Source organism: Oryzias latipes, chromosome 2 (genome assembly GCF_053564925.1).
Source record: "Oryzias latipes strain Hd-rR chromosome 2, Olatipes_Hd-rR_3.1".
Classification (NCBI taxonomy): Eukaryota; Metazoa; Chordata; class Actinopteri; order Beloniformes; family Adrianichthyidae; genus Oryzias; species Oryzias latipes.
In genome coordinates this window covers 39,219,975-39,232,686 of record NC_136238.1, presented here as the reverse complement: position 1 = coordinate 39,232,686, position 12,712 = coordinate 39,219,975, and the positions used below count along the sequence as shown (strand labels likewise).

Below are 12,712 nucleotides of genomic sequence, written 5' to 3'. Positions count from 1 at the left end.
TCATACTTCTCTCATACATGTCCTGAACTACTCTGACATACTTCTCTGCCACTCCAGACGACCTCATACAGTACCACAGCTCCTCCCTCGGCACCCTGTCATACGCCTTCTCTAAATCTACGAACACACAATGCAGCTCCTTCTGACCTTCTCTGTACTTTTCCATCAACATTCTCAAAGCAAAAATGGCATCAGTGGTGCTCTTACGGGGCATGAAACCATACTGCTGCTCACAGATCTCCACCTTCTTCCTAAGCCTGGCTTCCACTACTCTTTCCCACAGCTTCATTGTGTGGCTCATCAACTTGATTCCTCTATAGTTGCTGCAGTTCTGCGTGTCACCCTTGTTCTTAAAGATCGGAACCAGAACGCTTCTCCTCCATTCCTCAGGCATCTTCTCACTCTCTAAAATCCTATTGAACAACCTTGTTAGAAATTCCACTGCTGTCTCTCCTAAGCACTTCCATACCTCCACAGGTACGTCATCAGGACCAACGGCCTTTCCGCTCTTCATCCTTTTCAGAGCCTTCCTAACCTCATCCTTTCCAATCTCTGCTACTTCCTGCTCCACAACAACCACATCTTCCTCCCTTCTTTCCCTGTCATTTTCCTCGTTCATCAGCTCCTCAAAATACTCCTTCCATCTTTTCTGTACACTCTCTTGGGTTGTTAGCACCTTTCCATCTCTGTCCTTAATCACCCTTATCTGTTGCACGTCCTTCCCATCTCTGTCTCTCTCTCTGGCTAGCCTGTACAAGTCCTTCTCTCCTTCCTTTGTGTCTAACCTGTCATATAGCTCATCGTAAGCTTTCTGTTTGGCCTTTGCCACCTCTCTCTTCACTCTACGCTGCGCTTCCTTGTACTCCTGTCTACCTTCCTCAGTCCTTTCTACATCCCACTTCCTTTTAGCCAACCTCTTCCTCTGGACGCATTCCTGTACTTCCTCATTCCACCACCAAGTCTCTTTACCGTCTTTCCTCTTTCCAGATGACACACCTAGCACCTTCCTACCTGTTTCCCTGATAATCTCTGCTGTAGTTTCCCAGTCCTCTGGAAGCTCATCCTGACCACCCAGGACCTGCCTCAACTTCTGCCTAAATTCCTCACAAGTTTCTTCATTCTGTAGCTTCCACCACTTGGTCTTCTTTTCTGTTTTCCCTCTCTTCTTCTTCCTGACCTCCAGAGTCATCTTACACACCACCATGCGGTGCTGTCTGGCTACACTCTCTCCTACCACCACTTTGCAGTCATTAACCTCTCTCAAATGACCTCGTCTACATAGGATGTAGTCCACCTGAGTACTCCTACCTCCACTTCTGTATGTCACTCTATGTTCCTCTCTCTTCTGGAAGTAAGTGTTGACTACAGCCATTTCCATCCTCTTCGCAAAGTCCACCACCATCTGTCCCTCCAGATTCCTTTCCTTCACACCAAACCTGCCCATCACCTCCTCATCACCTCTGTTGCCCTCACCAACATGTCCATTAAAGTCTGCTCCAATAACAACTCTCTCTCCTCTGGGAAAACTCTCTATGACCTCATCCAACTCACTCCAGAATCTCTCCTTCACTTCTAACTCACAGCCAACCTGTGGCGCATACCCACTGACTACATTCACCATCACCCCTTCAATTTCTAACTTTAGGCTCATCATCCTGTCTGAGACTCTTTTCACCTCTAGAACACTGTTTACAAACTCCCCCTTCAGAATCACTCCTACCCCGTTTCTCTTCCTATCAACACCATGATAGAACAGTTTGTATCCTCCTCCAATACTACGTGCCTTGCTGCCCTTCCACCTTGTCTCCTGCACACACAGTACATCTACCTTCCTTCTCTCCATCATGTCTGCCAGCTCTCTGCCTTTCCCTGTCATTGTGCCAACGTTAAGAGTCCCTATTCTCAAACCTATGTTCCTGCCTTTTCCCTTCTCTCTCTGGCCACGGACCCTTCTGCCTCCCCTCTTTCTTCCACCAACAGTAGTCAAATTTCCACCGACACCCTGTAGGTTAACAGCATCGGTGGCGGTCGTTGTTAACCCGGGCCTCGACCGATCCGGTATGTCTAAAGTGTTGTGGATGATTCGCATGGTTATTTTGGCAATTTTTACGCCGGATGCCCTTCCTGACGCAACCCTCTCTATTTATCCGGGCTTGGGACCGGCACAGAAGTTACTGGCTTGCAACCCCTGTGGCTAGATTTGCAACCCCTGTGGCTAGATTTGCAACCCCTGTGGCTAGATTACAACCCCTGTGGCTAGATTATATGATATGATATAATTCTGTGTTTTTTAGAGTTGTAGGTTTCAACAATAGTTCTAATTATTCCATCTTCATCTAAATATATAATATTTCTAATTTCCTTGTCAAAGTAATCTTTTATCTGTAAAAATCTGAAGTGGTCAGGATAAGTCAAGTTAAATTTCTGTTTCAAAGTTTCAAAATTTAGGAAATTTTTATTTTTTATCAATGTGCACATCACTGTTATGCCCTTTCGGTTCCATTCTAAAAAAATTTGTCGTGGGAACCTGGAAGGAAGTCCTTATCGTAGGTTATCCACCGGAGAATCCTAAGCTCTTTTTCTTGTTTGTATTTTTTCATAGCCTTGTACCATAATTTGAACGTAAATTCAGTAACCTTTCCCATTTGACTAATTATATTCAGGGCTTCTTGTCTATCTCCAATAAAACTATGAATTTTCCTGTCTTGTATGAATTGCTCCACATTGTCCGATTTCGATACAAACTTGTCATCACACCAACAGATTACAGGTCTAAGCTGTGCAGCATGGAAGTATTCCCCTAAGATTTGGTAGTGCCATGCCTCCTTTGTCTTTTCTTAATTGTATAGTATCAAAAGGCTCACTCAGCACCAACAGTCACACCCGTAACGTCTGACTGACTGTCATGGCTGCTGCCACGCTCAACCGTTCAGTACACAGTCCAGGTTTCGAAGTTAACAGCAATATGCTTCTGAAAGCGAATAAAAAAATCGCTAACCTGTTAGAAGACATCCGCCGACTCTCCGAGGAATTGCGACAGAAGGATTCCTTGTTGCAGAACTACATGGATCTAGCGGGTAGTCAATCACAGCGGCTAGCCACGCTAAACCAAACCCTCCAGGACACACTGCCTTGGAATCCCGAGAAACCGGCGTCCTGCTCAACACCAAATGCGGGGTCAACATGGTCGGAGGTCGTCGTACGTGGCTATCAAAAAGGTCCAAGCCGTTCCCTCTCGACTCAAGCTCCTGGATTAAACCTTGTCAATCGTTTTGCTGCGCTGGCGGATGACAACCAGGCTGGGGAATCCCCACAGCGTCCTCCCCTGAATCCGAAGTTGTCAGCTGTGACGCATGAGGCCGAGCCCTCGGCAACCCCACAAAACATGGATCCGAATTCCTCGGCGTCTGTGATCCCCCGTCGGCCAGGAGTGGAGAGGCAAATCAAGATGGATACGGAAATCAACATCTCCAGAAAGTCTCCCGTAATTTCCCATCGCAGCTCCACCTCTTCTTCACGGCGGAGGATCCTCCTGAAAAACGCCGTACTACGCCGTCGCCCCGGGGGGCTTCCATCCCTGGATTCACAGAGGAGCATCTCCCCGACGGAGCAGAAACACAAGAAGGAAGCATCTCCTGTCCAGCCAGGTGGTGTGGACTCAGCAAACTCTGAGCCCCACATGCCTCCACCTCGCCCCCTATTTGCTCCCACTACCCTGATAGTGGGTGACAGCATCATAAGACATGTCTGATTTTTCAACGCTGTCACTCGCTGTTTTCCTGGATCTACAGTTCGGGACATTTTGGAAAGACTACCGGGGATACTAAAATCACTTCCAACAACTGTTTTTCGTTTGATAGTGCATGTGGGCTGTAATGACACCTCCCGCCGGGAATCTGAAAAAACCAAAGCGGATTTCATGGACCTGATTAATTTTTTGAAAAACTGTGGAAAGACAGTTCTCATCAGCGGTCCTCTGCCAGGATTATCCCGGAGCACGGAACGCTTCAGCCGTCTACTAGGTATGAACACCTGGCTACAAGCTGCTTGCCTGACACAAAAGTGCTGTTTTATTGACAATTTTAATCTTTTCTGGAACCGCACTTCTTTTTATTGTCCGGATGGAACTCACCCAAACAGGATGGGTAGTTCGATTTTATCAGCAAATATCAGATATGCCGTTCAGACAATACCACGTGACTGACTGTTCTCACAACAAAGCGCTCCCCCAGCTTCTTCTTCTGCTACTAAGGAGCCGCACGGCTGTCTCACCAGCTCCCCCTGTTGCCCAATTACCTCACAGAATCCCAACTGTTGCGCATTTATTTCCCAAAGAAAATCCCCTTTGTTAGTATACAATTGTTCAGCACAATCTAAACCCATTTGTAATATAACTGTCTTATATAATAAGAGGATTCATCCACTCAATTCATCTTACAACCAGCTAAAGAACCATTATCCTCTTAAATATAGGAGGTCTAGAAATCCTCATAACATGATCACTATAAATCCTTCGTCAAACCCTGCGTCATATCTGACAAACTTTGGACTTCTGAACATTAGATCCCTGGCTAACAAATCGTTTACTTGCCAGGACTTCATTACTAGCAATAAATTAGATTTTCTAATGCTAACAGAATCCTGGCTTAGGGATGGAGACTGTGTTCCCCTAATAGAATCCTCCCCGCCCAATTTCTCCTTCTTTACCAAACCCAGACCCTCAGGGAGGGGTGGGGGACTTGCCATTCTATACAACAATAATTTTAACTGCACTTCAGCCACTTTTGGTGATTTTAAATCTTTTGAGTCTTTATATTTTTATATAACTGGTTTGAGTAAAGTTTTATGTATTCTTATTTATAGGCCCCCCAAATCAACCTCTGGTTTTATTGAGGAGTTTGCTGAACTTCTCTCCCTGGTTATGCCAACACATGATAAAGTTATTATTGCTGGAGATTTTAACATCCATGTGTGCTGCCCAGATAATCTACTAGCAAGGGAATTTTTAAACATCATTGATTCTTTTAACCTGGATCGAGCTATCACTGGATCAACCCATATCAAAGGTCATACACTAGACATTATTTTAACATGTGGGATCTCAGTCCCCAATGTGTCATGTATGGATTTTATCATGTCTGACCATAAGTGCATTTTATTTTCTCCAGAACTAAATGGTAATCCTCCTGAGTCTAAGGCTAATTTCATGTACTCACGTGTCTTCAACTCATCTACTGCAGCAAATTTTGGAAATATTTTCTCGGCCCCTTTGGTTTTAAATTCTGATGCAAACAGTATTTTATCAAATTTTAACTCAGCAACTGCACGCATCCTGGACCAAATTGCCCCTTTCAGGTTGAGAAAAGTCCAAAATAAAAATATGCCTTGGATGACTGACAGTATTCGCAACTCGAAAAGAATTTGTCGCAGAGCTGAGCGCAAGTGGAAAGCTTCTAAATCATCTGTGGACTTAGAAACCCTGAAAAACCACATGAATAATTTTAACCGTCAAATGAAAAAGGCAAGATCAGACTACTTCTCACAATTAATTAATACCAATAGAAATAATCCCAGGGTACTTTTTAAGGTCATTAATTAGCTAAGTGAAGCCCCACATACTAGCAATTTACCGACTTCCCCAGTAATCTGTGAGCAATTTGCAAATCATTTTATTAACAAAATTTCTAACATTAGGTCTCAGATATCCATTACCAAATCTCTGTCACCTCCTTTTCTGCCAACTCCACCTGCAAGACCCACAGTGATCTTTGAAGACTTTCAGGCAATCTCCCCCAATACTCTTTCTGAGATTGTTTATAAAATGAAACCATGCCATTGCTCTCTGGACATTATGCCAGTTAGATTTTTTAAAGAAATATATGGATCTGTTAGCTCCCACATACTGTTCTTAATGGACACATCTCTTTCAACTGGCACAGTCCCAAATGATTTTAAGGCTGCTATGATTCAGCCACTATTGAAAAAACCCTCCCTGGACCCAAGTTGCTTTGAGCATTACAGACCAATTTCAAAACTACCTTTTTTGGCTAAGATCCTGGAAAAGCTAGTAGCTGAGCAGGTAATTTCCTTTTTAAATAAAAATAAATTATTTGAGACCCTTCAATCTGGGTTTAAGGCCAACCACAGCACAGAGACTGCCTTGCTGAGAGTAATGAATGACCTTTTAATGGCTGCAGACTCAGGAAAAATATCGATTTTAGTTCTTTTAGATCTCAGTGCAGCATTCGATACAGTGGACCACTCCATTTTATTACAACGTTTAAAATCTTGGGTTGGGTTTTCTGGCACAGTTTTTAACTGGTTTTATTCTTATTTATCGGACAGGTTTTTTAATGTTTTCATCGGCAATTCTTGCTCATCCAAGGTGAAAATGACATGTGGCGTTCCCCAGGGTTCGGTACTGGGACCTCTGCTATTTTCAATTTACATGTTACCACTGGGGGAGATAATACGCCAACATAACCTTAATTTTCATTTTTATGCCGATGATACGCAACTGTACTTATCTTTTAAACCTGGTGACCTTGGTCTTTTAAATAATCTCAATAGCTGCATTGCTGATATTAAAACCTGGATGGCCCACAATTTTCTGCAGTTGAACATGGACAAAACTGATGTGATTATTTTTGGTTCAGTTGAGGCCCGACATGGTGTGGCTTCGAAATTGGAGTCTCTATCGAACAATGTCTCTTCAAGCTGCAGAAATCTGGGGGTGATTTTTGATACTGATCTTAATCTGGAGACACATGTTAAATCAGTGGTCAAATCTTGTTTCTGGCAACTACATAGGTTATACAGGATAACCCCCTTCCTATCAAAAAAATGTCTTGAGATGGTGATTCATGCTTTCATTTTTTCCCGTTTGGACTATTGTAACGCACTCTACACATGCCTTTCACAGCAGAGTGTGTATCAACTCCAGTTAGTCCAAAATGCTGCCGCCAGACTCATAACTGGAACCAGAATGAGAGACCACATCACTCCAGTTTTAGCGTCTTTGCACTGGCTCCCAGTCCGTTTTAGAATAGATTTTAAGATTTTATTGATTGCTTTTAAAGCACTCTGTGGTCTGGCCCCTAAATATATAGCCGATCTCCTCACTCCTTATGTACCTGGTCGCAATCTTAGATCTTTGGCAAAAGGCCTTTTAACAATCCCACAATCTAGATTGAAGACCAGGGGAGATAGGGCCTTTGCTGTAAGAGCCCCAACACTCTGGAACAGTCTCCCTGAAGAGATCAGGCTCGCTGGGTCCCTACCAGTATTTAAATCCCTTTTAAAAACTTACCTCTTCAGGTGTGCTTTTAATGATTTTATTGGTTCTTAAATCTAAACATTGTATTTTATTGATTTTATTGATTTTATCGATTTCATTGTTTTCTTGATTTTACTGATTTATCTATTTTATTGATTCTAACCACTATCACCATCTCATATGTGTGCTGGCTTTATTTCTCCATACTGGAAACTGTTTTTAACACTGATTTTGTCTCATATTAATTGTACAGCACTTTGTAATCTGGATTTCGAAAAGTGCTATATAAATAAAGTTTATTATTATTATTATTATTATTATTATTAAATTTAATTCTTGGTCTACGTCCACTCCAAATGTATCTGGAAATAATGGTGTCCCACAATCTGTATTGCTTCTTTGGTATTTTAACAGGCAGGGATTGGAATAAGTACAAGAGTCGGGGCAGGATACTCATCTTTATGGTTTCTATCCTTGAACCCATATCCAATGAAAGAACATTCCACCTGTCCAGATCATTTTTTATTTCCCTATTTAGTTTGGTGTAGTTGGCATCATGTAGATCTTCCAGTGTTCTTGTTAATGTCACCCCAAAAAAATGTCAATTTGTTTCTTTTCCAATTCAGATTGTATCTCAGTTGTAAATTGTTGACCAAAGGCTTCCAACTGGTTAATCAAGACTGGGATTCCTGTCTCTGGCTGTTCTAGAAAACAAATTACATCGTCGGGCAAAAGGTCCAATAATGTGTTCTTCTAACCCAATCTTAACTCCTTTGAGGTTTTGGGTTTCCCTGATTGCTTGTGCTAAAGGTTCAATAAATAATGCAAACAGTGTTGGGGACAGACAGCAGTCTTGTCTTGTAGATCGTTCTAAATGTATACTTTCAGTGAGGCTCCCATTTATTTTGATTCTTGCAGTGGGATTTTGGTAAAGTTGGTAAAGTGTTTTAATACATTTAACAGCTTTTGTATTGAAACCAAATATTTCGAGTACTACATATAAAAATGTCCAATTCACGCTATCAAATGCTTTTTCTGCATCGAGACCTATGAGGACTGCACTTGTGTTGTTTCTTTGGATATGGTCAATAACATGTAGCGTTCTTCTTATACTATCTTGGGTTTGACGCCTCTTAATGAAACCGGTTTGGTCTTCATCAATAATGTCACTAATAAAGGATTCATTTGGAAATAATGGAGGTATAAAGTTTATAATCTACATTAAGAAGGGATATGGGACAGTAGTCCGAGCAGGTTTGGCTATTGCTTTTTTTTTGGGATTACTGTTATTACCGCCTCTTTCCATGATGGAGGGATTTCTCCGTGTTCAAGTGTATGATTAAATGTTCGTTCCAGAAGTGGTGCAAGATGTTCACCAAGTGTTTTATACCATTCTGTTGGTAAGCCATATCTACTAGGGGATTTGTTAGATTTGAGTTTCCCCAGTGCTTTCTCTATTTCTAGCTTTGTGATTGGGGAAGTTAATTTTTCATTCTGTATTTCTCCAATTGTTGGCAAGTCTATCTTTTCCAGAAAAGCTTTCATTTGATTAACATCTGCACAGTTTGGTTGCTTATACAACTGTTTATAATAATTTAGGAACTTATCTTCAATCTCCTTGGGGTCATTTATGTACTGATTTGTATCTGGGTCTAATATCTTGTGAATTGTTTGATCCACTTGCTGTTTTCTCAATCTTTTTGCTAATAATTGACTTGTTCGTGAGCCTACTTCAGTATAAGATTGTTTCAAGAATCTGGTCTTTTCTCCATGTCCTCCATTAGTTGTTTGTCTTATTTATCTCTGATTTATTTCATTTTTTGGAGCAGCTGGGGATCTTGTGTGGCTTTATGTTGTTGTTCAATTTCTAATTATTTTTCTCTTCTTTATATTTTTCTTCTTTAGCTTTTTTGTTGCAGCTGATGTTCTTGATGAGAACATTGTTGTTCCTGCTGAGAGCTGAACTCTGCTTTGTTCACTAGAAACTGCTTCTTACTGTGAGTCTGAAGGTCCTGGTTCAGTTCTGAAGAGTGGAGGATCATCTTTGGACCGGTCACTCTTCATGGATCCACAGCTGGAGGCTGCAGACTGGACTTTCTGTGTGACCTGTTGACCTCTACAAACACCAAACCATCAGAGTGTTGGAGGATCTGCTTCTTCATGAACAGCTGATGGACTTTGACATGAACACAGACTGAGCTGTTTAGTCTGGAATAACATGACATGTTTGGATCAACAGTTTCCAGCTTTCAGCATTTTCTGTCAGTCAATCCAGACTTTTTCTAGAAATGCTGATTCCAATTCTCCATGTAGAAATGTAGAAATTCTGAGAGCAGAAAGTCAAACTAGAACAATGTGATGTTTGGAAAGCATGAAAATCTGAATCCTAGGAGTCTGCAGTGATTCTTCTCATTAGACTGGAGCTGCTGTCAGTCAGAGTCAGCAGTCAACATGTTTTCTTCTCCAACATCTCTGATGTCTCTCAGAGACTCTCAGAAGACTCAACTGAAAAGATCTCATCACACACATGATGCTCCAAGTGAGTCTGATCAGAGAGATCCAGAACTGAACCAGACCTCAAGTCCTTCATCTGAAAACTGTTGATCATCTGAACTAGAATCCAGCCTCCAAAAACTCTGACAAACACTCACTGTTCCACTGCTGAATGGATGTCCTTGAAGTTAATTGGTAAATCCTTTGACATGTCACTCCTGAAGGACCCACAGCTGGATCCAGGTCCAGGTCCAGGTTGGTTCCTGTGAAGAATGAAGGTTGCTGGTGTGAGTCCTGAGCTCTGACATGGAGAAAATCATGGACAGTTGGAGATGTTCATCTCACCTCTGAGCTTTGCTCTGGTTGTCATGGCTACCATCTCTGCTTTTAGAGGGAGGGGCTCCGTCCTGTAGTTCCTCCCACTGATCCATTCTGCTGGATTTACACAATTAATTTTCTTAATTTTATACCTTAAATGACACATTTAAAATTAATTGGTTGAAACAACTTTCCTGAAATCCCAGCTCCGTTTGGAACACTTTACCTCTTCATATTTTCTCTCAGATTGGTGGCGTAGATTTCTTTCTCATGTGTAATTATGATGTATGTAAAATTCCACTTAAGTTATTTGCATTTTACCGCCAAGCCTTCCTGTCATGGTTCATTGTGTACAAACACAACATTTCACCTCACAAATATTCTGTCTGGAATAACACGGACAATTTAAATAAACGCGAGTCACTTTTCATAGAACATTGGTTACGAAATAAGATTATTTTTGTGTATCAATTATTTACCAATCAGGGCTTACTTTTAAAATAATTTTTTTTCTAAATTCAACATAAATGTTCCTCCTTTAGAATACGCTAAAGTGTTTGGAGCGATTCCCTCTGGCGTATGCATGCTGTTCACATTTCAACTGAGAGTTCATGTTGAGGAGCTTCTCTGCTCTCTCCCATAAATACTCCTATGGGGAAAATATGTCTATCCGTTCATTCCAGGAAAAACAATAAGTCTATTAGGACATTATGTCAAATAAACATTGTTTCACTTCCTCCTACTGTGTCTTATTGGAACATGTTTGTTGAAGAATATTGCATGGAAGGAGGTTTGGCAAATCCATAATAAATTCCTGATCACCAATAAAGAAAAAGAAGTTTCTTTTAAGATGATCCACAGACTTTACCCAGCTAAAATGTTTATTAGATTTAGATTCAACATTGATACACTCTGTAGGTTTGGCTGTAATTCCCTTGGAACAGTTTTCCATCTTTTCTCATGTTGTCCTCAAGTTAAAGTATTTTGGCAGAAGATTTGTGATTTCCTTCATGTCAAAATTGACGCTTATTTTGTTTTATTCTGGCCAGATGTCTTGTTGGGTCTTTTATCAAAGAATATACAAAAGGAATTTGGTTTACTTTTAAGTCTTTTACTCATTTTGGCCACATTTCATATTCATAAATGTAAATTCTCTGGTCAAAAATGTTGTTTCGTTGTAAAAATAATCAAAACCTGTCAGTATGTGAAAGATTCAACATTTTCTGTAGACAGAAATCAAAGACTGAGGAGAAAAGAAAGAAAGACATGAATTCTTCCTCTCAAAGCTCCAACAGAGACTTTCTCATGAACTTAGACCTCCATACAGGTTTGGATGGAGGAGAACAGGAAGGTTTGGAGTCAGAAGTGAAACCTTTGACCTCCAGAGCTTCATGATGGTTTGTCTTCCTGACAGAAACTCTTTCTTCTGTCTGCGTTCTGGAAAGTTCTGACAGGAAGCAGCAGTCAACTGATCTGGACAACTTTGGTGCTGAAGACCACAGTTTGATTCCAGGAAATGTTTAGAAAAACATCAGCTGATTGTTGTTGACGTGATGAAGAAGAGTCCTCCATGTTGTTGATCCAACAATGATGAAGCTTTGGAAACAGCAGAGTGATGAGGGTTTGCAGAGAAAGAAGAAGATCTTCTCCAAACATTCAGAAACAAACAGTCAAGTTAGTGAAGACAAAGTTCCAGAAACAAACTCACTTCAGTTTCTTCACAGAGATGAAGAGGAAGAAGAGTCTCCACTCACCGTGTCAACGCAGCTGCAGCACAGATCACTGACTCACAACCAGGAAGAGTCCACCTGGAAGGAGGCGGGGCAGTACAAGAGGGCGGGGAAGCACAAGTGGAGCAGCTGAACTAAAGACAGAGAACAGGTTCAAGAAGAAACCTGACACCACCTGAGAGGAGGGGCGGAGCTTCAAGCTGATTGACAGATTGATTATCTTAGAGAAAGGTGAGGTCATGTGACCTTCTGCCTCCAGACGTGCATGAACTGCCCTCATCTGTCATCTACTGACACTGAAGCAGAAACACCTGATGGATCTGAAGGGAGGGGCCTGACTATAACAGCTCCTCCAGGTGAGTTTGTTCACATGCAGCTCAGAAAAGGTCTGACAGTGAAGCTGAGAAGCTTTTCCTTTCCATGTCTGTTGGAATCACAACTTTAAATTCACAAGATCCAGTAATTTAAGGGAGTTCAAAGGAACAGTTTGAGGAAGATTTGATCACAAAGCTGATGGGAAACTGAAAGAATGTGGATCTTCCAGATCTGTCAGAGCTTCCAGGAAAAACTCTGACAGATTCCAACAGAGAGAAAGATGTGAGGAGCAGAAAAACACTGCAGTCTGACACTTTGATCAACGCCATGGTCCCAGGCCCCCACAGACCAGAGCCCTCCACTCTCTGCAGCATTTTGGCCTCACAGGCTTCCATCCCCTTTAAGAGAGTCTGAACCAAAGCTGAGCCTGAGAGCAGCTCTGACAGAAAGAATGTGGATCTTCCAGGTGATCTGTGGGACTTTTTCTCTGCTTTAGTCTGGAACAATGTTCTGCAGCAGAACCACATTCCTGAAGGACGTCTTTGTTCATGATCATCGCGTGGCGTTGGATTACTCAGCT

At 41.7% G+C, this 12,712-nt stretch overlaps 2 protein-coding genes across 2 annotated transcripts in view; one reads left to right on the top strand and one right to left on the bottom strand.

Moving 5' to 3' along the window:
- Window positions 1–2,217, bottom strand: part of LOC144987153 (uncharacterized) — a 157,815-nt gene extending 155,598 nt beyond the window's left edge. Inside the window, exon 1 of the mRNA XM_078936231.1 lies at window positions 1,571–2,217. Within this exon, the coding sequence (XP_078792357.1) occupies window positions 1,571–2,089 (519 nt within the window). The 5' untranslated portion in view covers window positions 2,090–2,217. The remainder of the gene's footprint in view (window positions 1–1,570) is intronic.
- Window positions 1–12,712, top strand: part of LOC101172625 (uncharacterized) — a 196,350-nt gene that overhangs the window by 66,192 nt on the left and 117,446 nt on the right. The gene's annotated exons all lie outside the window — the stretch shown is intronic.